This window comes from Bradysia coprophila, unplaced genomic scaffold (assembly GCF_014529535.1).
Source record: "Bradysia coprophila strain Holo2 unplaced genomic scaffold, BU_Bcop_v1 contig_232, whole genome shotgun sequence".
NCBI classification, from domain to species: Eukaryota; Metazoa; Arthropoda; class Insecta; order Diptera; family Sciaridae; genus Bradysia; species Bradysia coprophila.
In genome coordinates, this window is record NW_023503493.1 from 889,353 (window position 1) to 917,067 (window position 27,715).

At 34.7% G+C, this 27,715-nt stretch overlaps 1 protein-coding gene and 1 long non-coding RNA gene across 3 annotated transcripts; both read right to left on the minus strand.

Annotated features, from left to right (window-relative positions):
- Nucleotides 1-1,327: 1,327 nt before the first annotated feature.
- On the minus strand, nucleotides 1,328-18,826 carry LOC119075832. Its single transcript, XR_005087473.1, has 3 exons — nucleotides 18,586-18,826; nucleotides 6,864-6,870; nucleotides 1,328-1,340 (listed from the first exon to the last, which is right to left on the minus strand). It is a non-coding gene; the product is annotated as an uncharacterized LOC119075832 (long non-coding RNA).
- Nucleotides 18,827-21,169: 2,343 nt separating this feature from the next.
- Nucleotides 21,170-27,462, minus strand: LOC119075775 (mucin-12). Of its 2 annotated transcripts, XM_037182330.1 has the most exons (2): nucleotides 24,574-27,459; nucleotides 21,170-21,729 (listed from the first exon to the last, which is right to left on the minus strand). In XM_037182330.1, exons 1-2 carry the CDS (start codon nucleotides 26,968-26,970, stop codon nucleotides 21,682-21,684), a joined length of 2,445 nt encoding a protein of 814 aa, XP_037038225.1. In that variant the 5' UTR covers nucleotides 26,971-27,459; the 3' UTR covers nucleotides 21,170-21,681. The 2 variants fall into 2 exon arrangements, with proteins under 2 accessions (XP_037038225.1, XP_037038224.1); XM_037182329.1 differs by lacking the exon at nucleotides 21,170-21,729 and having other exon boundaries at nucleotides 23,797-27,462.
- Between the last annotated feature and the right edge of the window lie 253 nt (nucleotides 27,463-27,715).

The following is a 27,715-nucleotide window of genomic DNA, read 5'->3' on the forward strand; positions in this document are numbered from 1 at the left end:
TTTGGACCGACCAAAATACACACCAGTCAGGAGAACTGAATATTTTGGTCCGGCCAAAATACACACCAGCCAAGAGAACTGAATATTTTGGACCGATCAAAATACACACCAGTCAGGAGAACTGAATATCTTGGTCCGGCCAAAATACACACCAGTCAAGAGAACTGAATATGTTGGACCGACCAAAATACACAACCGTCAAGAGTACTGAATATTTTGGTCCGGCCAAAATACACACCACTCAAGAGAACTGAATATGTTGGACCGACCAAAATACACACCAGTCAAGAGAAATGAATATGTTGGACCGACCAAAATACACACCAGTCAAGAGTACTGAACATATTGGGGCGACCAAAATACACAGCAATCAAGAGTGACTAAATATCTTGTCAGACAATCGGATTGTAGAATGTACGATCCGTTGTAAATAACAGAACATGTTATATATAAATACCGTAGCATAACTCTTTATGTAATAGGATTTGTTCTGTACACACATACACATACATCACACACACACATACAGCGCACACACACACACACACATAAGGTTAAATTGTTACTAGTCCAGATTTTGGCTTTGGGCTAACTTCACCCCGATAAAAAAGAACTGTTTTCATGACCGCTTGACGTGCTTTCACGTGTTCACTCCGAAAACGGCAAACTAACCTAAAAAGTAAGAGATATTTCTTAGAATTGAAATACGATTCAAACGAAATATAGCTTGCCCGGATCGCCGCACCATTCTAATAATTTTCACCAAAATTGGTTCAAGTTTTGGCGAGATCACTTTTAATAAATCGATTTCGTTGAATAAATCGTTTTTCGTGGAGGGTATGTCCAACAAAACAAGTGATATTTCGTGTCTCGTGAAATCTTTAAATCAGAATTATTGTCGGAGACTATATTGTCGCCGACTGCTCCCCATTGAATAATTTATTGTTTTATGACCTAAGCTAAATGCTTTTTATTTTTTATTTTTGAATTATCAGGTGTGTAAAATCGCATAAATTATGTGCCGGTACACGAACATTTCACTTTATTGCCTCGTCACTAATTCGCAAACAAAGAGCACCTTCTTAAAGATATGTATTCATAAGCAGAACATTTTAAATAACTTGAACGTGCACAAAATGCACTGTTGCCGTGTTATTCTTTCGAATATTTTGAGTATTAAAGACACTAATGACGTTTATGTGAAACGTTTTAAATCTGACAAAAAAAATTAGTTTTTGCAAAAATTTTGGTGATGTTTAGGCAGTGATTGTACACTCTAATAGGTTTATTAGGCTTTGCATATTCAACTGGAAATTTGGTATTGTTAATAATAAAAATGTCTGTGGCAAAATGAAACACTCTGAGCCGAATAACCAGCATTCCAGAATCGATAACTAATTAAAAGAAACAAAAAATGCAAAATGCAGCCATAAAACACTAACAAGGTCAAAGGAAGTGGGCGTATCTCGACTAAACGCATCTTGAATTTTACATTTTCAATTTGAATTCCATTCTGATTTTACGTTCACCGAGGCGGATTTTTATTTAAATTCTCGCAAATTAAAAGTATCGGACAGAAATCTCAGCAACTCAAATTTAGTTGATCGAATATAAAATTAGAGTCTTAAGGTTCACTGATTTATATGACTACGCTTGACATGTAGACACAAACAAAACAACAATCGATTCAACCTTGCTTTTCCAAATGCCAAAGGCTGTAAACTTGACCAAGCTGTAAACTTGCCAACGCTTTAAACTTGTCGAATATGCAAAATTTTAACAAGGCTGCAAACTTGGTAAAGGCTGTAAAGATGGCAAGGCTACATTAGAAAATGTTGTAAACTTAGCAAGGCTCTTAATATGTGAAAAACGGATCGGTTAAGCTCATCAATTAAATTTAATTGTGGGTCCTCTTAACCTTCTGACGTTTAAAACCTCGAAATCATGTCCGGAGCGTTAGCGGAAGGACGAAGAAATTTTTTTGAGACGCGGCAACTATATATAGGCGAGAATTTAAGTTTCTTTCATTTGGCCTGTATCACCACAAATCCTATTCTATCTTATTCGCTCTTCAAATACGAGCAAAACGAGCTATCACTCGACTATGTAACTTTAAAATTGCCGGAGATACATCGTTTTGAAGTTGGTCATTTTGATAGAAAATTCACCAAATTAACGTTTTCCAAACAATCAAAATCTTTCAACTTACTCTGTATGTTTCTATCTGTCTATCTGTCTATCGATCGACGGTCGATCTCGGAAACTAGTCAGCCAATCTCCATGAAATTTTGCAGGAACCTCAGGGTGGGCATAAAAATGAATATGTGATACGCCATTACCCCAGGAAAAACCAGAATTTTGTTTTATTGGCCTCGAAGTGGTTTCTGAGTGAAGTTTTCGAGGGTCGGGAACGCGTTTTCGGCTGTAGCTTAGCTGTATTGAAACCTACAGAGGCGTGCGACCCATCAAATGAAAGGTATTTGTAACACGATTCGAACAAAAAAATAATTTAAAAAATCGGGTCAGATTCGTTTGAGCTAGAGTGATTAGAGTGACCCCATTTTGAGCTACTCGAGCGTTGGATGAAAGGACTAATATTTTTTTGGGTTATGAGAGATAGAGAATTACTTTCTTCGGCAAAGTCTTGTAGTTTTACGAGTAGAACAGAGGGGCATATGTGAAAAATGTCGAAAGTTGGAAATGGGTGGGTCAATTGGGGTTTTGGAGATATTTCTTGAATGGTGGCAGATAGAGAATTACTTTCGTCAAATTTTCTGAATTTCGTCAGATTTTGGAATTTCGTCAAATTTTCAATTTTCATCAAATTTTCGAATTTCGTCAAATTTCGTCAAATTTTCGAATTTCGTCAAATTTCGTCAAATTTTCGAATTTCGTCAAATTTCGTCAAATTTTCGAATTTCGTCAAATTTCGTCAAATTTCGTCAAATTTTCGAATTTCGTCAAATTTTGTCAAATTTCGTCAAATTTTCGAATTTCGTCAAATTTCGTCAAATTTTCGAATTTCGTCAAATTTTCGAATTTCGTCAAATTTTCGAATTTCGTCAAATTTTCGAATTTCGTCAAATTTTCGAATTTCGTCAAATTTTCGATTTTCGTAAAATTTTTGAATTAAAACTGTAAACTGTTATAAGAAGCAGTGTTGACTACACTTCTAAAACGACTGATATCCCAACGAAAATCTCTTCGAGAAAAGTGTGACGCAGTCTTTGAAGTACAATTTCTAAAATGAATGATATCGCTAGAGTTGACGCTTTCAGCTTCGTTACGCAAAAATTAAATTTTACACCCAATTTCAGTTCAAACAAGCTGGCTTAGTTTTTCTCATCATCTGCCAAATAATTTTTACCAAAAAAAATTTGACTGGAAACAACCAAAATTTTACCAAAAAAATCTGGGTCGCAAAGTGGCAAATGTTCAGGAACAGACCAGCAAGAAAATTTATCTGCCACATGCGACGCAGATTTTTTTGGTAAAATTTTGGTTGTTTCCAGTCAAATTTTTTTTGGTAAAAATTATTTGGCAGATGATGAGAAAACCTAAGCCAGCTTGTTTGAACTAAAATTGAGTGTAAAATTTAATTTTTGCGTAACGAAGCTGAAAGCGTCAATTCTAGCGATATCATTCATTTTAGAAATTGTACTTCAAAAACTGCGTCACACTTTTCTCGAAGAGATTTTTGTTGGGATAAGAAAATTGGCGACCTGTTTAATTATGTGAAGTCTACTGTTAATGGCAACCTTCTGAATTGACACTGTATGGGAGTTTTGAAATATTTTGGGCAAGTGGTTTGTTTCTCGAAAATGACCACTTTTCGCTTGCATTTCAACGTTTCGAATCGAATCGATTTTTAAAGTTTCCATTGTCTCCACAGAAAATCTGTTTTCCGATTAAAAAAAAAAAACAAAAAATCCGAAAGTAACGGCATTCATGCGGTAAAAATTTCTAATTAAAAAAAAATTGAAATTCTTGCGTTGAAAAAAAACAACAATTCCAAACTGTTGCATGGCATATCATCCCTTACACACATATTACATTCGAACGTAGCAAAACTCACCACATGTTATCAACAGTATAAAGTCGTGTGTACACTCAACAGACATAGATGTGTGTAGAAAAACTCAAATTTTTTTTTTTTTTAAGAACATCCAACACACAATATGGCTTTTGTATACAGGAACCTACAAAAGGGCTAAATGTGATATTTGCTATATATAATAATAATAATAAGATGAGCGATGCTGTTGCTTCTGATGGGAACGCACATAATAAATACGGAAAAGGGGTTCTTTAAATATGAAGACGAACGAACGAACGAATGAACAAAAAATACATCAAATCAAATATAAACATCATACCGATTGCCACCTGGCGTTACTTACATTTTATGTGTTTTCGTATTAAAAGCTGCTTGTGATTGTGTATACGTTCCTCTCAACAAAAATTCTGTTTTTTTTTCCTTCATCTTCGCATACACTTCTTTCGTTACGGCGTTTTTAGTGTGCGAGATGATGAAAATTTATTAGTTTTACGTTCAAATTCACATCGAGCCACGAAACGTATTTATGCGGAATGGTGGTTGTATGAGCATAACAGAAAACCGGAAATCATTTAATTGAAAATCACATGCAATACAGGAAAACTGCTATTTTGTGTGTACGATGTGAATTTCAGGTGTATAAACAAGTTTCGTTGCTGTTCATTTTTTCGGTGTGACTAAGGAGAGGAGAAAACGAATTTTCGTTTGTTTTTTTTTCGTTGATGCCAAAAGTGGTTGTAAAATATGCAAATGAGTCAGATTAGGATTTTGCAACGAAATGAACTGGACAACGCAAATGTTCGGTGGCCGGTTGGGTAGATCGACCGGAAAAATCTTACGATTGTGACAATAGGTCCAAGGGTGCATTTACATAAATTTATCAATGAAAATGTAATATCCTGAACATCACCCGCATTGTTTACATTATCCAGTACCGTTGACATGACATTTTCACCGTGTGATTATCGTCCCGGACCATAATATCGCCCAGAAAAAGCGGTCATTATCGCCCAGATGACGTGAGTAAAATCTCAGGGAAAAGTCAACCGTTTTTCGTGATTCCTTCTTTGTTATGTAATGCTTAGTTTCCACTTACCAAAAAAGTACTCCGTGTGAGAGACAAAATTGAATTTTTTCAATTTTTGCTTTGTTTATTTGACAGTTTGCTCTCTCACGGAGTACTTTTTGTTGAGTGGAATGGGCACTTAAGGAATAGATGTGAGTAGAAGATAGAGTACAAATAAGTCGAAAATCACTCACGGTGCCGGCATTGGCGCAAAGTCAAAAAATATTTCGAAAATACGAAAACCATCCCCATTTGATAGACCGTTCATGAGCATGATCGTGTATAGTATCAATCGAAAGGTAATTTCAGTGGCTTTCAACCGAGTCCCATCTTGCTATGCTTCGACTTCCCTGTGGACTTTTTTGGCCGATCAAAATTAGTAGTTCAGCATCGGAAAATTATGCTTCAAGTCCAGTTGCAGTGACAAATACGGTCAAATTTGGTGTCATTTGAAAGCTATTGAAAATACGCTTCTGACAAGCCTGATCATGGGCGCGCGTTAGCATAGCGCCCGTGACGCAAGTCCTATTACTAGAAAAAATTTCAAAAAAAATTTTTTTGTCGTAGACTGCAGAACCATTTATACAGCAAATATTGAAGTTCCACAATTCAAATACAAATGACTCCAAATTACCATTAAAAAAAACTAGGCGTCCGTACGAGTTCAACGAGCTATCACACGTTCTTGCAGCTTAAAATTTCGCCACGCAAAAAATCTTCCAAGAAGCCCCATTTCCATACATTTTGGTCAATTTCAGTACTTTAAACGAAATGAAAAAATCCTACGTTACTTTGTTAGTCCGTCCGTCCGTCCGTGTTTCCTATCTCCTAAAGTCTTCTTTAGAATTTCTTGAAATTTTGGGAGTAGATTCTAGTCGTCATTCTAAGACATTCCAGAAAAAAAAATTTGGGGGGAACCGGCCTCGTTTCGGAGCTAGGCCTCCTCGAAGTTCCCATATAGGCCCCATATAAGAACACCTTTAAGTGTGTGTGTGTGGAGGGGTATGGTAGATCAAATTTGTTCCGTTTTGGTAAGCTCTGCTCGCCTCAATTTTTTTTTCTTAAATTTTGAACTTTTTAAATTTTTCAAAATTTTTTAAATTTTGCAAAATTTTTTAAAATTTTCAAAATTTTCAAATTTTTTCAAATTTTTTCAAAATTTTCAAATTTTTTCAAATTTTTTCAAAATTTTCAAAATTTTCAAAATTTTCAAAATTTTTAAAATTTTTTAAATTTGTCAAATGTTTCAAAATTTTTTAAATTTTTTAAATTTTTTTAAATTTTTCAAAAATTTTTAAAAGTTTCAATTTTTTTCAAATTTTTTCAAAATTTTCAAATTTTTAAATTTTTCAAATTTTTCAAATTTTTCAAATTTTTCAAATTTTTCAAATTTTTCAAATTTTTCAAATTTTTTCAAATTTTTCAAAATTATTTTAAATTTTTCAAATTTTTTTAAATTAAAGAAATTCTAGAAACAAAATTTTACCAAAAAAATTTTGCGTCACAAGTGGCAGATGTTGAGGAAAGTACTTTTAAGAAATTTTTTAAAATAGGCAAGAATATGTCCTAATATGTCCGAACCATCTGCCACTTTGTGACGCAAAATTTTTTTGGTAAAATTTTGTTTCTAGAATTTCTTTGGTCAAATTTTTGCTGTTACAGTTTTTGCGTACAAGCGCAGAATGCGTCACCTCCAGCGATATCAGTTGTTTTGGAAGTATGCACATGGACTTGCGTCACTTTTACTCTTTTGAGTGTTTTTGACTGATATAGCTATATACGTCTATTACAGCCACTACTTCATTCTATAATTTGCAAACATTGAATCCGTGAAAAAATGTCATTTCTCCTGATGCGGACTGGAGATGATATCGGGCTTGTTATGAAGGTATTTTCAGTAGCATTCGAATCACGTCACATTTGATGATATTCGTTAAAGTCACTGAAATTATCTTTTCGGAGTTTTTCGGAATGTTTCACGAATTTTTAGGAATCTTTTCCGAATTTTTCGGAATACTTTCGGAGTTTTCAGTTTTTTTCGAACTACAAAAAATTGGTACTGGTCAAGAGTCGCGTCGAAAAGGTCAACTATATAATAGTGATGTAAGAGGACAACAGGGCACACTTTAACCATTTCTATCTGGTGAGCGATCAGAACAACGTTCGTCGTTTGTGCTAAGTGATGCTATAGATATGAGATTCAACCACATAGCTGGAAAGAGTTCGAATTGCTCCTGATTCTGCTGAATTGCCAAAGATATATTTTCGCAAAAATTAAAGGAAAATTTATTGAGGCAGCAACAGCAGTAGCACAATTCTGCCTATTCAAAAAAAAACAAAATAATAAAAAATGAAAAGAAAAACAGTTAGCCATACGATGGATAATTTCGAAAATGTTGCCATTGTTGTCATAAAACGTGGTTTGAATAGATTGAAAATTTATCTTCTATTCCACCTTATATACATCAACCTAATCATAATAACAGAATGAATGTAATGAGAAGGTATTTCGTTATTATTATACGCATATGATATACACACGGATTCATTTTTTCTAAACCGATAGCAAGGTATACTGCAAAAAAAAACAGCACACTATGTACTAGTACATGTATATGCTCAAGACAGCCGGTGAAGAGAAAGAATAAAAACACGGAAAAGAATGAAAAATTCTTTTACGAAGACCAGACAATTGAACGTACATCTATATATAAAGACGATAAGAATACGCACATTGTGTTGTGTATGGCACAGCGAAAATATGGTATACCTTACACAATATTCACAAACCTTGGTTTCTGTTTACCACTCGCATGTTTCGCAGTTCGCATCATTTTCATTTCTCACACTCCATTTAGACATTTTATCTCGAAAAACGATATAAGGATAGCATGACACCAAGAAAAAAAAAATCAGAGAGAAAAAAAAACCAACACACACCGAACGCATAGTGTCCTATTTAACGCAAAATTATTTTTTTTTTCGTGTAAGGTTCTCACAGTAGAATATTATACAGATATATGGATGGATGGATATACATGGATGGAATGGAATGATATATACCTCAATATTATATTCGTTAGTAAAACAATCAACATTTTCATTAGACGATTATTTTTTGTGGAAAATTATTTTTTTCGATGCAGTTTAGGAGCTGCGGGAATGGGCGAAGAAAACCAAACATTCGACCATTATTTTCGTAATTAATTTTAATTTCTTCAACTTGAAGTGTACTGGGGAATCAGTCAAAAACACTCAAAATAGTAAAAGTGACGCAAGTCCCTGTGCATACTTCCAAAACAACTGATATCGCTGGAGGTGACGCATTCTGCGCTTGTACGCAAAAAATGTAACAGCAAAAATTTGACCAAAGAAATTCTAGAAACAAAATTTTACCAAAAAAATTTTGCGTCACAAAGTGGCAGATGGTTCGGACGTATTAGGACGTATTCTTGCCTATTTTTAAAAAAATCTTAAAAGTACTTTCCTAAACATCTGCCACTTGTGACGCAAATTTTTTTTGGTAAAATTTTGTTTCTAGAATTTCTTTGGTCAAATTTTTGCTGTTACAGTTTTTGCGTACAAGCGCAGAATGCGTCACCTCCAGCGATATCAGTTGTTTTGGAAGTATGCACAGGGACTTGCGTCACTTTTACTATTTTGAGTGTTTTTGGCTGATATTAGTTCTTTTGGAAGAATTAGTAGATTGAAAAAATTTGAAAAACTTTGAAAAATTTGAAAAATTTCAAAAATTTTGAAAAATTTTAAAAAAATTGAAAAATTTGAAAAATTTAAAAAGTTTTGAAAAATTTAAAAAATTTAAAAAATTTAAAAAATTTTGAAAAATTTTGAAAAATTTGAAAAATTTAAAAAAATTAAAAAATTTTGAAAAATACTAAATTTAGGAAAAAAAATTGAGGCGAGCAAAGCTTACCAAATACCAAAAGCGAACAAATATGTTCTACCATACCCATCCACACACACTTAAAGGTGTTCTTATATGGGAACTTCGAGGAGCCCTAGCTCCGAAACGAGGCCGGTTCCCCCCAAATTTTTTTTCCTGGAATGTCTTAGAATGACGACAAGAATCTACTCCCAAAATTTCAACAAAATCTAAAGAAGACTTTAGAAGATAGGAAACACGGACGGACGGACGGACTAACAAAGTAACGTAGGATTTTTTCATTTCGTTTAAAGTACTGAAATTGACCAAAATGTATGGAAATGGGGCTTCTTGGAAGATTTTTTGCGTGGCCAAATTTTAAGCTGCAAGAACGTGTGATAGCTCGTTGAACTCGTACGGACGCCTAGTTTTTTTTAATGGTAATTCGGAGTCATTTGTCTTTGAATTGTAGAACTTCAATATTTGCTGTATATATGGTTCTGCAGTCTACGACAAAAAAAATTTTTTGCATTTTTTTCTAGTAATAGGACTTGCGTCACGGGCGCTATGCTAACGCGCGCCCATGATATCCAGTTGAGGTGAACGTGAAAGGCATTTTCTTTGTGTGTTGTGCTACTCATTGACTTAATTAAAACAAGCAAAGCCCGTCCCTGTAAATACTAAATGCATTACGCTTCAAAACAGCGAAGCAATTTTGGAGTCCCGGAAACAGGGTTTTTGTTTGGTTTTGCCTGGTTTTCACTGATTTATCAAGCAGGATGTTTTTGATCAAAAATCGTGTGCGATATGTCAAATGGAAGGTGTTGGACGAGAGAAACGAAATATTTTATTTTGATGAAAATCGGGTTAGCACGATCCACACTGTTTCAAAAATCCGAAAAGACGGCATGAGTAAAATCTCAGGGAACAATCAACCGTTTTTAGTGATTTTTTCTTTGTTCTGTAAGCAATAGATGGTAGTAGAAGATGGAGTACATATAAGTCGGATACCCCTAACGTGACGGTGCCGGCATTGGCACAAAGTCAAAAAATATTTCGAAAATACGAAAACCATCCCCATTTGTTGTACCGTCCATGAACTTTATCTTATTTAGTAGCAATCGATAGGTAATTTCAGTGACTTTCAAACGAGCCCCATCCTTCGACGCTTCGCCTTCCCTGTGTACTTTTATGGCCGTTTAAAGTCAGTGGTTTAACATCAGAAAATTATGCTTCAAGTCCAATATGGTCAAATTTGATGTCATATGAAAGCTATTGAAAATACCTTTCTAACAAGCCTAATATCGCTGTATATAGTCGTATTTACAGCTGCTACATGACCATTTTATAATTTTCAAACATTGAATTGCTTACCTCATCGATTAAAATTGTAATTTCTCTTGCTTTCCAAAAATCACGTAGTGTTCCATGACCGTCAGAGCTCCCTGATCATTTTCTAGAAGAACTTTTTTTTTTATTTTATGTCTTAAGGGTACCGGCCGAGCAGAAATTTTGTTCACAGCGAAAAGTTGCTCAAGGTTGAAGTGAAATCTCAGACAAATGGTGCACCATGACCTAGGTCAAATTAAGCGTTACTCACAACTTCATGAGGAATTCAAAAGAGTTTTTTAGAAAATTGGATCGAAAATGTCAAGAAATTGGGATTTTATTGTAGGTTCGGGCAATACCCTTAAAACAAAAAACAAAAAAAAAAATCTTCTAGATAGTGATCAGTGGCTCTGTGACGGTCTTGGAACACTATGTGAACACTGGATAAGTATCAAATTTTTAAATCGATCCACCCTACGTCTAGGGCCTATTTTAAGAATTTAATTCTCTGTAAAATCCGTCAAATCCTTAAAAAGTTTTTTACTTTGTAAATTCAGGAATTTTTTGAGTTTTAAAGAATTTTTTAAAGAATTAAATTCCTATAAACTGTAAGACTCCCAAAAAAGCCTTGCTCTTGACTCGGCACAAAGATGGTTTTCCCTTCTCGATATTGTCGTTTCTGATCTGTCATCGGCAGTATTAAACGCAACCTTATAATGCAGTTCACTGAGCCGAAAGTTCGTCTCAAATATGTAAAGCAACCTGACCTGTCCAAGACTGTCAAATGTGTACAGTTTAAACCTATTCTAGAACTTTTATTTATTTATTTATTTATGCACTTGTTACATTTGGTTTTACAATGTTTAGATTCAATGGATAGTGCTCAGCTAGTTTGTGGTTTAAGCTTTTCATACTGATGATGTTTCAATTGGTTTTGAATTACTATTGGCGAAATTATTTGATTTAATTTGGGCAGAAGAAAATTTTCAAAAAACTTCCAATGAATTTTGTATTTATTATTTCCTAATTTTTCGTGTTATTACTTCTATTCATATTTACATGGCTATTTACACAGGATTCAGTTGTTCAGTGAGATTTCTGATAATTGGATTTTCAGAGAAGATTAGTTTGTTTAGAAATTTTTGGGAAATTTTCGCAATTTGTTCGGTAATGGTTGGGATAGAGGCGAGTCTATGCAAGTCTGTAGTTTCATGATAATGTGGTAGATTCAGAATTATCTTAAGGCATTTGTTTTGTATAGTTTGAAGTTTTTGAATATGGCTTATGGCGCAACGTCCCCACACTGGGCATGCTGATAGTAGGCAACTTTGTATGATTGCTCTAAAGACACGAATTTTGTTGGTCGTATTTAATTTGGATCTTTTGTTCAAAATGGGGTACAATGCCCCGAGAAGTTTCAACGATTTGACCTGTACATTGTCAATGTGTGACCTGAACGTGAGTGTTTTGTCCAGGGTGACTCCCAGATACTTGAGAGAGTTTTTCCATGCAATCTCAGTATTCCGGACCGTAATACCAGTGGAAGGGAGCCACTTTTGAGCTCTTCTTCTAGTGAAGAAGATGGCATTTGTTTTGGAGTCATTCAGTTTAATTTTCCACTTGGTGGTGAATTCGGTGAGTTGTTTACTGGCCGTGTTCAGGCTTTTAACGATTTTTGCTGGAGATTTCGCGGACTTGTATAGGGCAGTGTCGTCTGCAAAGAATGCTTTTTCGCTTTTGGTGATTTTCAGGTCCGAAGTAAAGATATTGTAAAGAGTGGGGCTGAGAACGCTACCTTGGGGAACTCCAGCAAGAATTAGGAAAACATTGGATTTATGATCATTGATTGATACGTAAAACGACCGCTTGTGTAGGAATGATTCAATGATCTTTATCAGATAGAATGGAAATTTGAGAACAAACAATTTATGTATAAGACCTTTGTGCCATACACTATCGAATGCTTTTTCAATGTCGAAGGTCACCATGCCGGTCGAGTGTTTCTTCCTAAGTGCTTCTTTGATATGATTACAAACTCTGACAAGTTGGTGATTGGTCGATTGACCGGAGCGAAAGCCGAATTGCTCATTTGCGAGCAAGTTATTGGCTGATATATGTGATTTCAGCCTGCTAAGTATAGTCTTCTCTAGTACTTTACTAAGAGAGTTCAGTAAGGAAATTGGTCTGTAATTACAGGCTTGGGCATGGTCTTTTCCAGGCTTTGGAATTGGAACAACTTTTGCACATTTCCAGGAAGTAGGAAAATATGATAGCCTGAGGCAAGAACGAAATATGTGCATTATCATAATGATAGCCTTTTTTGGTAATTGTTTCAGCAAAGTGTTGGTAATTGAATCGTCACCAGGACTTTTCCTATTTTTGAGTCCACGTATCAATTTAGAGATTTCCCGTGGGGTTGGTAGATTCACTTCTTGATTTCTGGGAGCAAGAATTTGACATTATTGCAAGACATACCAACTGCCATTTCTGTGGCGGGGTCACTCTTGTCGTTAAACGTAGTACTATGAGCCTTACAGAAGACACTACCGATTTCATTTGCCTTTTCTAGGTCTGTGGCTAGTAATTTGGAAGGGGTCTTGATTGGTGGAATTTTATTGATGGGGCTGCTTAGCATTTTTGTGACTTTCCATAATTGGCTCGAATGGCTTTTGATTTTGGATAGCTTAGCGCTCCATGTTTCATTACTGTGAGTTTTAATTCTGAATTTGATTTCCCTATTAAGAAAATTTACTTCTTTTTTCAGATTGCTTGAACCACTTCTTTGCCATTGTCTTCGTTTACAGTTTCTGAGAGAAATCAGATTTTTGGTTTCGTTGTCAAGATTTGATTTAAGATTCCGATGTTCGAAGAATGGAACGGAAATATCTTCAGCCTTCTTGATCAGTGTTGAGAGGCTTGAGATAAGAACCGTTTAAACCGATTGTTGGTGAATTTCTCTCCGAATAAGTACGCTATAAATGGGTACAACGAGTGAGAAGCGTTTGGATAATTGATAGAATTTTATCGGTGGAATTACAAATTGTGGAGAATTGGTACCGTCACAACAATTTATTGTTTTCGATGGTTGTATTCAATAGCTTCCAATTCTTTTGACTCGGTGAGGTGTGAGGTAGGAAATAGTGGAGGATAAATCGAGGGATTAATTCGAAAATTGAGTGACATTCAAAAAAATCCTTGGAAGAAGTCTGAAGAATCATTTAAAAAAAACCAGCCTAAGAACAGTCACTTCGTCAATTTGAACCGCAAAGGGTTCTGCCACTGTTCATCAATACCACATCTCATCAGGCCATGACCACAGCGGCAAAGAGATGAGGCAACCTCGAGAGGTAGTCATACATTTTCGCATGGGAAAGTTTAGCGAATCATAAGCAGAATGAAATTTCTTTCAAACCGCTTCATCACTAAATAAAAATCAATTTTTTGTAATTTTTCATTATCCTTTATTTTATAATTCGAATGGAAAAAATATTAATGATCAACATAATATCTCAAAAGTGTGGGTTCTGTGGATGGTTCTCTTTCAAGACCTCTCCAAAAAATAATTATATCGAAAACTTAAACCGGTACATGGTAAAAATTATAGCATAGATATGTCCTATATAGTATGACAATATGTACAAACAACATAAAAAAACGTTTTTTAATTTCATTTTAAATTCAAAATAATAATAATAATTGGTATCAAGAGGGGTGTGTATTCTCTGGCTGCGCACTGTCAACATTTAATTTTATTTTATTTTCATTTTTTAAATTATTTTCGCATCGGTCGAAATAAAACGATAATGGCAACGAAATTCTAAGCTCTTTAACAAATCATATTTTCATTTAAATAGTTTTTCTTTTCTTCGTAATATTAATTTATTTTACACGTTGAGCTCAACAATATAATGATCAATGGAAGAGTGGAACGATTTAAAAGAACAAAAACAAAAGCAACGAAAATCAATTTTTTCAAAACTTAGTTTTAACGTAAAATAAGAGAAGAAGAAACAGAAACCAAAAACAAAAAAAAATTAATTGGAAATTGATAAAAATTTACATTCATAAATCACCATAAAATATATCTATATCGGGTTATAGATGTAGAGAGACAGATTGAATTTTTGTTTATATTTATTTAGATTATAATCAATCGGTTTTTTCGGTGGAAAAATGAATATTAAAATTCAACGTTTTTCGGTATATCAATCGTGGGAATTTTTACCTTTTTATAATTTCATTAATGCGTCAGAGAAGAGGCTAAAATAAAAAAAATCGAAAAAAGATGTTGAACGCTTTGAAGTTTCGTTTTGAAGACATGGTTTTGGTTTTATTTTCGGAGGAGAGATGGAAAAGGAGAGATAAAAATGGGGGAGACAAAATGAGAGAGATAAAAAATGGGGATAAAAAAGGGAGAGACAAAAAATGAGAGATAAAAAAGGAAGAGATAAAAAATCAGAGATAAAAAAGGGAGAGATAAAAAGTCAGAGATAAAAAAGGGAGAGATAAAAGAGGTCTTCTTTAATTTAGTGACAGGTTCGGCTACCAATGCTGCTATAGCTAATGAAGGCATTTGTATACATATTATTATATGACCTAGCATTAGGGACCACATGCTCAATGCTTAATTTCCTCTTACCAGAAAAGTACTCTGTGTGAGAGACAAAATGGAATTTTTTCAATATTTACTTTGTTTACTTGACAGCTTGCTCTCTCACAGCTTTCTCACTGCTCTCTCACGGAGTACTTTTTGTTGAGTGGAATGGACACTTAATGCTTGAGTTCCTCTTACGCCGTTTACGCTCCGTTTACTCTTTAAAAAATAAAAAAGAGGCGTGGTTTAGCTAAACGGAGCGTAAACGGCGTAAGAGGAAATCAAGCATAACGCGTATTCCGAATCACGCCTTCAAAGCATTTCATTCTGAAGGATTTTTCGATTAATGCACCTTAATACCTATAGCAGTACTAAACCCACTAAACCGCAGTAGGAATAGAATACCGGCAGCTAGCAACAATGTCTTGACCGGTAAGCCGTGTGACAGCTCAACGCACAAATACGCCAGATTTGAACCGATTCAGCCGGACGTGTATTTGTGTCTGACAACCGATTTTTTTTTCTGCTGCGGTTGAGTTTCGAACCCTCACACTGGTAACTGAATGGAATAATGGAAAGCGAACGAGTTATAGCTATTACGCCATTGAGTTGTTTTAGAAGGGAGAGATAGAAAACGGGGGATGGAAAAGGTAGAGATAAAAAATGGGGGATAAAAAAGGGGGAGATAAAAACGAGGGATAAAAAGGGAGAGATAAAAAGGGGGAGATAAAAACGAGTGATAAAAAAGGAGAGATAAAAAAGTAGAGATAAAAAAGGATGAATAAAAAAGAAGAGATAAAAAAGGAGTGATAAAAATGAAGAAATAAAAATTTAAACAAAATTCTTTCGTCTTCTTTCGTCTTGGATCCATTAAAAGGAATTAAAATCAAAATTGAGCAAAAAGGTTTTATATTTGGCCATACTTTGTTATCTTTAATCATAAATCCAAATGAATTTTAATTTACACAATATCATTTCTTTAAAGTTTTTTTTTTGTTGTATCTTCACATATAATATTTTACTTTTAATATCCTTATCAATTACAAAGAAGTAAAACAGTTTTCGATTTTTTTTTTAAATTTTTTGTTTTATTTAAATAATTTTTTTTTCTTTAAATTTAATTTTTTAATTCCATTTTTTGTTAAGTCATAAATTCTTTAAAATTATGAAGATATGGTTTTGTATTACTGTCAGACAAAAAAAATATAAATTTTTTCCTATAATTTCAATTCCATAAGGCAATTACCGATCCCACGGAATAATATTTCTTTTACTCGACATAAAATGAGAAAATTTTAACAGAATTGTAATTTGTATGAGTGTAGTTCCATGACTTTCGACAAATATTTGCTAACAATGCGTGGTTGGAACTGATAGAACATTTCGACATGGAAAATTGAGGAGTCTTTTTTCACTCGGGAAGATGTAATTTCGAAAGTTTCGGACTGTGCCAAAAAAAAGATCTCTAGAGATGAACGCGTCAAGGTTTATTTTTGTTATTATCGAAACCTCGACTCGATCCCGAATGAAATTTTTGAAAGGCGAGAGAATGTTTTACATGTAAATCCAATCTGTTTTTTTTTAAACCCAAATAACCCGTTCATCACTTGTAAGAGCCCGAATCCGATCCGACCGATTCTGAAATTCGATCCTGAAAACCGTTTCAAATTAGTTTTTTAAATTTTCACAAAGTTCGGATAATCCACTTAACACTTGTCAATCTGCATCGAAGTAGTTCATGTTCGAGACCCTTTCAATTTTCTCGTTTGTTTGTCAATAGTGCCTGGTGCGAATAACATTTTTCCAGCAATTTCGGAGTTTCGGAGACATCAGTTCCACTGGATTTTATATTTTAAAGAAATCCAAGCACATTTTGTTACGATGGGCGGGGCTAATTTTTAGGAATTTTAATTCTGGAAAATTCACAATTTTTTTTTTGACTTTTTTTCTGAAATTTTTCGGAAAAAGTCGGAATTTTCTCCGAAATTTTTGGAATTTTCCGAATTTTTCATAAATCAAATTCCCAAAGATAGGCCCTGAGACAGGAGGGAAGACTTCCAACTACTAAGTTAAAGGAAAAAAATCTTCGAAAATTTTTCGATTTTAGAAAATTCTTTCATCAGACAACCATCAAAATCGATGAAAATCTTCGAAAAAATTCTCAAAAAACCGAAAAGTTCAAACAAATCAAATAGACCGTGCTTTCTTTGAACACAGAAAGCACGGGTTTTTTTTGATTTCCTTGAGTTTTTAAAAGAAATCCTTAAAATCAACGGTAAATCGTTGAAAATCCAGCAAAAAAATGTAAAGAGTATCCGCTTCAGGGGTCAGAAATTCCACAAACAATCAATCCTCACAAGATTTCCTAGTTGAAAATCCGTTTGTCAACGAAATTTACAAATATCCGGTCCTCGTTTTGGTGGTAACTTTTGTTTTTATTAAATTTCTTAACCATTCATTATACACGTACAAATTCTGTTCAATTATACTTTATGTAATCGAGTAATCAAAATTTAAGTTGTAAGGTCGGGATATTGCCTCAATGTTTTTTTTATCTTTTGTCACAAGTTTGTTTTTGCTCTTACATTTTCTTTGTTTTTTTAATTATTTTTAATCGAATATGTTCTCAGATATGTGTGCATTTTGTGTGAGGTTTTTTGTTGGTCTAATTTAATTATCTCTTTTTTGTGTTTTAAATTTTTGTTTTTTTAATTTTTTGTTAGACATAGCGATATGATGAGAGTTGAAAAAATGAATTTTTGTCATTTCTTTTAATTCTTTTTCTTTGTTTTAATTTAATTTGTTTTCATTTATACATATATTGCCATTTTTTTGTTCTCTTTTTCTTTTAATATATAATTCTTTTCAATTTACTTTTTTATTTCATTAAAATTTATTTACTTTTTTTTAAGAGAATTTATTAAGACTTTTATGAATTTTTAATGATTTTTAGTTTCCTTCAAATATATTCGTATATTATCAAAGTCTATGACTGAGTTGAAAATTCATTAATATCTTCTTCCTCTTCTTTCTATCATTGTCTAAAAATTGTACGCTTTTTACAATAAAAAAAAGTTTTTTTCTTTCTTTCTGGATATAAACAATTGTTTCTTTATTTAAAAAAAATATTTAAAACAAATTCAAACTAATTGCTAACGGTACTTTGCAGAGACATTCCTACAAAAAAATTATTTAGAATAAAGATGGTAACTAAGTTTAAGTAAAAAAAAAACGAAATAAAATCTCATTAAAGTGGTTTATCCTTTTTAAAATGCATTTCTATCAAAAAATATCAGTAACACATAACGTTTTAATCAATTAAAATAAAATTAATAAAAAAAATCAATAATATTATGCTAACACAACCATTTATAATACAATTTGGTATGTGGGACTGGAATTTATGTACAAATATTTCCCTTCTTCTTTGTGTTTTAATTTTCTTGAGTACTTCGAATTAAGGGTTTTTTTCTTCAAAAAAAAAAAGTTTTTTTTTTCTTTAATTAAACGAATAAAACGTAACAATTTTTCCGAGTATAGAAAACGCAAAGCATGAAAACAAACCATTCAGGTTACGGTGCATTTCAAAGAAAATTTTATTATTTTGGAAAAAAGAAATGGGTCGGCGTGGCATGCTCAAAAACATATTTTTTGACGTTTTTTCTGACATGGCTTTTATTGCTAAGCACTTGATATGAACCTAAACCTTTACAGGTTTTTAGTTAAAAGTTCTATCGATCCTTGGTTTTACCAAAATCACTATACGATTGAAAAACGTATCATTTTATTACATTGGCACATAGATTCATGGCAGGGCTTATTTTTGGGAGTTTTGATTCTAAAAAATATCGAAAAATTCGGAGAAAATTCCGAAAAATGTGGAGAAAAATTCGGAAAATGTGGAGAAAAATTCGGAAAAACTTCGAAAAGTCCTGGAAATATTCCAAAACACTTAGTGTTAAATTCCGAAAAATTGGAAAAATATTCAGAAAAACTCCGAAAAGTTCTGGAAATAATTCCGAAAAACCCCGAAGTACTTCGAAAAGTTCGGTCAAAATTCCGAAAAACTTGGTAAATGTTCCGAAAAATCGGAAAATATTCCGAAAAACTTGGGAAATATTCCGAAAAATTCGAACAAAATTCCGAAAAATTAGGAAAATATTCCGAAAAACTCCGAAAGGTTCGTGGAAAATTCCTAAAAACTTGGACATGTTCCGAAAAACTCCAAAGAATTCCGAAAAACTTCCTAAAAAGTCTGATTTTTTAGGAATTTTTAGAATTAAACTTCCGAAAATAAGTCTTCATATCCACAGTAGCCACGTTACAATAAATTTTTATTTGAATGCACTGTGTGTACACGTTAGACACCTTTCATTGCGAGATATTAACTAAAATTAATTAATAAAAAAAAATAAAAAAATTTTGAGATCATAACTCGTTCGGTATATTTGGCTAAATTATACCTAAACGAACAGTTGAAAAATGTCTTGTGTGTTTAGTAGAACAAACGAAAACCGAATAAACAATGTTTTTCTGTTTTTCTCACTTAGCTATTAGAATCCCAGCTAAGTTCCTTCCTATCTTTCGCTTAATTTTTTTGTTTGTCTTTTTATATTCATTTAATTTTTACATTTAAAAATATTTATTATTTATACTGAGACGCAGAGGTACTTGTGTTCCTATTTTGTTTTTTTGTGATATTTTTTTTGTCATTTATCAATACAATTTTTTGTTTTCATTTCTTTTTATTAGTTTATTATTACAATGATTTACTTGATACACTTATTGCTCTTTAATGATAAATAGTATAAATTCTCTGATAAAAACTTTATAATATTAATAAAAATTAGGGTTTTCTTTCTGTCATTGTTTCACTATTTCATTTATTAAGTAGGATCGGTCCGAAGAGGCCCAGTTGAATTTCAGTCTTTTTTTTATAGTTCACTTAGATTACTCCTGTTTGAATTATCAAACCGTCAGTTTCAACGTTATTTCGTAAGTGTGGACTTTAGGTGGTCATCGTAATGAACCCGAGAATGTTTAGTGAATTATAAGAAATGAAATGAAATTGAACTGGGCGCTTTTCGGTAAATCACTTTTCACTTTTAATCAACTTCTTCTATGTTCTCTTTTACTAATTAATTAATATCAACACTGTCTTTAACTATTATTCAATTTGTGTAAATATAATTAGATATTATTTAGTTTTCATTTTTTATATAAAATATTGAGACTTAATGCTTTGAGGTAGTGTATATTAATAGGCTTCGTCTGTTTTGAGTTTTTTTTTTGTTTAAATTATTTTTATCTTCTGTTTATTGAGATTCAATTCAGTAAAAAAAAGATTCATTTCTTGTAATAATAAATAACATTTTTGCTATTGAGGTAATTTGTGAGTAGGATTCTTTGTTTTTAGTTTTTTTTTTCATTTTATTTTCACCTTCTTCCACTTTTTTTCTCTCTCTCTCTCTTAGTTTTGGCATCATTCGGCTGATGTCAAAAATATTTTTGTTTCTCCTTGTTTTTCAAACATATTATAACTATCTATAGCTCAGCTCCAAATGCATCAATTTGTATATCTCAAGGTTAATGTTGCTTTTCGCATTTTTACACATTTCATTTTGTGTGCACACAACAGTCAGTGGTTTGATTCTGAACGAATTTCCATTTTTATCCGAAAAATCAAAACTGTTTTTCGTTGGTAAATTTAAATAAAAAATAGTCTCGTGTAGCCGGCACACCACACGCTGCAGGAAGTGCACCGAGAGTTTCATTATTTTTTTTTAATTGGTTCGATATTCTTTGAGATATTGGTCTCTCAATTCGTAATTACGTGGATCTCAGAAGCAGGGCTTGTTTTTGGGAGTTTTAGTTACGAAAGATTTACGAAAAAAAAAAATTCGGAAAAATTTCTGAAGTACTCCGAAAAATTCCGAAAAAAGGATCCGAAATACTCCGAAGACTTCCCAGATACTCCGAAAAATTCATAAAAATTTCGAGTCGAAAAATTCCGAAATACTCAGAAGAGTTCACAGATACTCCGAAAATTTCATAAAAAGTTCGGGAAAATTGCTTAAGTATTCAGAAGTACTCTGAAAAATTTCGAAAAAATGATCCGAAATACTTCGAAGACTTCCCAGATACTCCGAAAAATTAAATAAAAATTCCGAAATATTCCGAAGAATTCCCAAATACTCCGAAAAATTCCGAAAATATTCATAAAAAAATCCTTGAAAATATAATTTCCCACAAAACAAGCTCTGCTGAAAGTAAAACTGATCAATCAAATCAGTTAAATTATCGAAAGTTTTCACTATTTTCATTTTTAATTGGCTTCAAACTTTCATTTGTAACAGCTTGTAACCCAACGAATTTGAAGTTCGTCAAATCTGACGAAAATTTGTTCTTGTTACAAATAGAGAAAACTTCGACTACAAAATGGAGCTAATAAATGAAATCATCGGTACCACTATTTCCCGACCCAGTGTGATGGTGTCTCGGTTGTTATGCTTTCTTTGAAGGAAAACACAAAAATTGTTTTTTTTTCGCATTGAAAACATATTTGAATTTGTAGGATAATTCATGGATAAAATTCTATGATTGAAGCGTTGTCGTAAAATTATTTCTTAAAAATACTGTTTCAACCATTGTTTCTCAACACTTTGTGTGTCTCTCTAGAGTAAATATAATTTAAGTTGCAACACATCCCCGCAGAGATTTATTTAAGGTCCGAAATCGAGACTGATTTGTGATCAACTAGAATTTGGGCAGCTTTGATGGATATTCGGATTATTGCGTGTCTGAAAACGGTGAAATATTTTTTTGTTTTGTTTTTCTTTTGTTTGGTTTGTTATTTCACTATTTATACAATCACAGACGACATTTTAAACGAAAAGAAAATAAGAAAATTTAACGAAAAACGAAAGAAAATTAATAGAAATCAAGAAATAGAATTTATCTCAAAATAGATTTGACTTTGTCAATTGCATGAGAGAAGCGTACTTGTCGGAAAATTTCAATTTATTTTGACGTTATTGTCGTTGTGTGACCGTCATTGCTATAACCAGGAAAAATATATTATTTTCGAAGAGAATTGTCGCCGAAATTACTGCAATCAACAAATTGACTCCTTGTTCGTTTGTTCAGTGGCCAAGCAACACGAGTCAATGATCAACATTTTTCTGTTCATTCTGAGTGTCTCAATAGTCTCAATAATTTAATAATTTCTTTCGACGCGAACTGACCATTCTCTGTCCCAAAACAATATTTTTTTCCTCGCATAACCTTTTCAGATGTTCTCGTCACTAGCTTGTTTAAGTCGAATTTTAATTCGGATAACGAAATGCCTCTACTGATCAACAGTTTACGCTGACAATGCAAATATCAATTGATGCCAAGTTTTTAAGACGAAGAGTTCATGAAATTGGAATCGGTATCCAGGTTGTCGATTTTAAATGGAACGATAGATCAATGTGAAGACCTGCCTTGGAATTTTATTGTTTCGATCGGAAGCGGTTTTTCGGTTATTTTTTCCGATTTTTCCCGAATTTTTCGGAATCTTAAAAATATTCCAAAATGTCTATCGAAACCGAGAATGGTGCAAGAGGTGCACAGGGCTCATTGAGTACGTAGGTTTTAAAAAAAATCTCGAAATTTTCTTGGTATCTCAAAAATAATCCGAAATTTCTATCGAAACCGAAAATGGTGCAAGAGGTGCACGGGGTTCATTGAGTACGTAGGTTGTCAAAAGAATTTTACCGAAAATTTTGTTTCAGATTTTTTTCGGAATCTCAAAAATAATCCAAAATTTCTATCGAAACTGAGAATGGTGCAAGAGGTGCACTGGTTTCATTGAGTTTATAGATTCTCCAAAGAATTGTCCCGGAAATTTTTTATGAATCTCAAGATTAATCCAAAATTTCTATCGATACAGAGAATGGTGCAAGAGGTGTACGGGGCTCATTGAGTACGTAGGTTTAAAAAAAAATCCCGAAATTTTCTTGGTATCTCAAAAATAATCCGAAATTTCTATCGAAACCGAGAATGGTGCAAGAGGTGCACGGGGCTCATTGAGTACGTAGGTTTTCAAAAGAATTTCACTGAACATTTTGTTTCAGATTTTTTTCGGAATCTCAAAAATAATCCAAAATTTCTATCGAAACTGAGAATGGTGCAAGAGGTGCACTGGTTTCATTGAGTTTATAGATTCTCCAAAGAATTGTCCCGGAAATTTTTTATGAATCTCAAGATTAATCCAAAATTTCTATCGATACAGAGAATGGTGCAAGAGGTGTACGGGGCTCATTGAGTACGTAGGTTTAAAAAAAAATCCCGAAATTTTCTTGGTATCTCAAAAATAATCCGAAATTTCTGTCGAAACCGAAAATGGTGCAAGAGGTGCACGGGGTTCATTGAGTACGTAGGTTGTCAAAAGAATTTTACCGAAAATTTTGTTTCAGAATTTTTTCGGAATCTCAAAAATAATCCAAAATTTCTATCGAAACCGAGAACGGTGCAAGAGGTGCACTGGTTTCATTGAGTTTATAGATTCTCCAAAGAATTGTCCCGGAATTTTTTTCTGAATCTCAAGAGTAATCCAAAATTTCTATCGATACAGAGAATGGTGCAAGAGGTGCACTGGGTTCATTGAGATTTTCAAAAGAATTTTCCCTGAAAATTTTCGCAATTTTTTTCCAGAAATTTTTACGAATTTTCCGAAATCTCAAAACTAATCCAAAAATTCTATCTCAACCGCGAATGGTGCACAGGGTGCACATTGATTATTATATAGATTTATCAAAGAATTATCCACGAATCCAAAAATATTCGCAAGAAAAATAAAATTTAAAAAAAAATAATTTGCGACGCTGTGTGTCTGACGTTATAAATCGAAATCCAACATTTATTTGAACAAAAAACCAAAAAATTTCGAAAATTACAAAAGCAAAACGTCCGTTCAAAAATCAGAAATGAGGAAAACTTTTGAAACAAAAATTAATGTAAAAGCAAAGTGTGTGTCAGTGTAGAGAGAGAAAAGTGTTTGCGACTAGTGTGTTATACATGAAAATCATAAGCGAAATCATAAAAAGGAAAACATTTCGCTCAGTAGGTGTATAGTGTGTGTGTAGTAGGATGTAGAGTATGGAATGATGAGAATAAAGCGCGACAATAAAAAAACAAAAAATTTTCGCTGAAAATATTTGGATTTTGAAAAAAAAACTTTTTTCGTTTCTTTTCACACAGAACTTTAGACTGAATGGGCTCGCTGTCGAACGAAAACTTGACTCTCGATTTCATTTCACTAAAACGCCGTGCTTTTTCGCCAACAAGGCCGATTTACGCGTATGCGTTTCCGTATGCTTCATCATGTGATCCTTTCGGATAAAACCCTTATGACAAATCGAACATGTGTACGGCTTAGAGCCGGTATGCAAGCACATGTGTCGCCGGAGATCGGTCTTGTGATTGAAACTTTTCGTACACTGATCACACTTGAATGGCTTAACAGCGCCATGCTTGGCGATGTGCTCTTCATGCGACTGGCCGCAAGGAAAACGTTTTCCGCATTTCTGACATTTGTACGGCTTCTCACCGCTGTGAAAAGTCTTATTATGTTGAGTCAAATAGCAAGCTTTGTTAAATACCTTAACACACGGACCGCACCGATGCACCGCTGATGCCGTTTCGTCCGTCGTCGTCGACGAAGCCTGGGATGCCGATGATGCAATATCCGATGGTGATCGATGCTGTGATGCCGATTGTGGTATGACCGGATCGTCGCGGCCTATCATTTTCTGGTATGAGTCTGGAATGTCGGGCGAATTTGGTGCATAGCGTTGCGACAGACTATCACCTTGGTAGGCGGCCACACCGCCCATTAAACGACGAATCGTTGTCTCGTGGCGTGGCACCGACGTTTGATACGACAGCATGGACTGATCGTTTACCATGTGAAGCATTGAACTGTAGTCGGGCGTGTCCGGCGAAATCATTTCGTGACTGCCGTCCAAACTGTTACCAGTAATAGTGAGATAGCTCTGATCCAACTGCTCCTGGTCCCGGATGTCCGGAGACAATGCCGTGGTGGTGATGTTGGTGTTGATAGTTATAGGGTTGGTGATGCTGTATGGATCCGGTGAATTGGTGGTGTGGGATTGAGTGATTTGCTGCATAAAAGTTTGCTGCTGCTGCTCCTCCTCCGGGAGCACTTGTTGAGTTCCCGTGTTGTTCAATAAGATCAGCAGGCCCCTCGGTTGGGATGCAAGGACGGAGGGACCTGCTTGCCCGTTTGGGGAATTCCCTGTAGTTGAATGAATTGCTAGCGCTGTTCCATACTGTTGAAATCCCTGAGTTTGTTGAAACCCCAACGGCGGCGTGTATTGTGAATTATATTCCGGACTGCCCGATTGTTCCGATGGTGCTGGTGGTTGTGGCGCCTGAGCAGGACTGCCTCGATGATGATGATTGTTTTTGTTTGTGTCGCGTGCAGGATGATGGTGAATGCTGATCGGCATTGTGGCCGGATCTGGTTGGCCACTGGATTTTACGGCATTCTTGTGCAATGTCGTATTGTAATGCCGTTTCAGATGGCCGGAGCTTGTGAACCACTTATTGCAAGCGGTACAATTGTACGTTTTTGGTCGACGCGCCTCATTCGATTTCCACGACGAACTTTTTCCGGTTGCTGTGTTCGTTGGCAGCGATGAGGTGGCCGCCTCAAACGATGTTCGAAACGGTGCACCGTTCTCTTGCGGAGTGGTCGTCGATGGAAACTCTGAAGGACTTGAGGTCACTTGTCCTCCACTGACATCACTAGCAAATGGCTTCACATCTTGTTGATGTCCGATCTGAGGTTGATGATGAATGTATTCCTGTTTGATTGCAGCCGACGAAAATTCCTGTTTCGGTACGAGCGTTGTCGGAAACAGTACCGGCTTTACGTCTTGCGAATACGGAAGTCCATGATGTTCGTGCGACCATAGCAACGGTCGTTGCAAATGATGCAGAGAATGCATCGGCGGCAACGGTCCTTGTTGACTGTGGTCATCATTCGGTGAATAAACCATTTTCTGTGAGTCCAGGTCCAGAATGTCACACGGCTGTTCCTCCTTAATGTAGTGGTTGTACGGAAATGAGCCGATTTCACCGTTTTCATTCGAACCGGAATTTCTATTCGGTTCGTTGTGTCCGGCGCTGCCATGTGCAGTCGCATAGTGCTCGCCCAATTGACTAGCAGTTTCACATATGTGACCACACTTATCACATTGATTCGGCGAAGGTGATGGTGTCGGCTGACTGGTTGGTATCAATTGATTCGATGGCGACGATGTTGTCGATTGCTGTTGCTGCATAACATTACTGTTATGTGTGGGACTCGACGAGCTAACATTTCGCGGACTCACAGAACTGTTGATCGAATTCGGATGTGTCGGTAGTGTGTGGTTAATGTATGGATGATATCTGTTTGAAGGCACTGGTTTGTACTCTTGTTGGGATGACGCTTGACTATTTAAAAACGGTGGAGGAGGCATGCCGTATTCAACATTATGAAAGTGGTAATACTGGTCATACGACTGAATATACGGCTGAAAATGCGGATCGCCGGTCGGCAATTGATGCTGAAACGTCGGTGCCGTATTACTCATGCCGTATCCGCCGTAAATGAGTCTCGGTTCGTGACCGGTCGATGACGATTGGGTCGTCGACGGTTGATTATCACTTGAATCGGCTGCGGCCGAAACGGTATTGTGCAGCGGTGACACACTTTTCGATGAATGCTGAATGTTGTGTATGTTGTGCTTGGGTTGATTGTTATTTTCCGAATCGGTCGGCGAATTCGATGCGGTCGATGATGAGGATTTGTTGGCGGCGCCGTTTGGTGGTGGCGGACCCCAGCGATTGATGTGATCGGAATGGTAGTGCATGTTGTGCACGTTTAACGATTCAACGGTGTCTAACATAACGCCGCATTGCGAACAGTTCAGATTTATCCGAGGTGTTGGGGGAAGCCCTTGATGAAGAGTTCCCCCATTCGTTGCCATTATTTGGAATTTAGATCACGCACAATGGATGGTTGGGGCATTTATAGAGTTTTTGGATTGAGTCCATTTATTTGAACGAAAAATAAAAAACCGAAAACACTCTTTTGACCGGCACACGTTTTTGGTTCTTATTCCACAATGTCACTAACAATTATCAACGAAAATATTTCTTCAAAAAAAAAAACCAATTTACTTTCACACCGTTTCACAGTTTCTTGTTTCTCTTTTTTTGATATTTGTACGTTTGTCCGACCGTTGTCCGTGTTTTCCACTCTTTGATTTAAAAAAACAAAACAAAAACCAATTTTCAAAACGAAAACCAAGTAACGAAACAACCGAACGAAATGATAACGAAAAAACTTAATTCCAAAAATTGTTAACAAAAAAAATGTAATTTCCTTATTTTAGCAAAACGTACAAGAAAAGCGGCAAAATAAAGCAACACACGTCTACTTCCTTTGACTTTTCGGAGTCAAATGATACCAAAAATGATACCTAACTAAATACTAAAACAAACCGATATATCCCCCCGTCATATACACAACAACCGAGAACTGGACGTATCTAAACAATTTAAACATGAGAAAATTTAATCTTTCTATTCTCTTCTTTGGCCACTCTGCGCACTACTACATCCACAATTTCACCAACTATGCACCATACACACTCACTCACTCGCTCACCATCTCTATATACCTATATGCTGCACACACAATTCCGATTCATAATTTCTTCGTCTTTATGT

Coding starts and splice junctions, on each gene's coding strand:
- LOC119075775 (XM_037182329.1), bottom strand. CDS start 26,970: ATGGCAACGAATGGGGGAACTCTTCATCAAGGGCTTCCCCCAACACCT.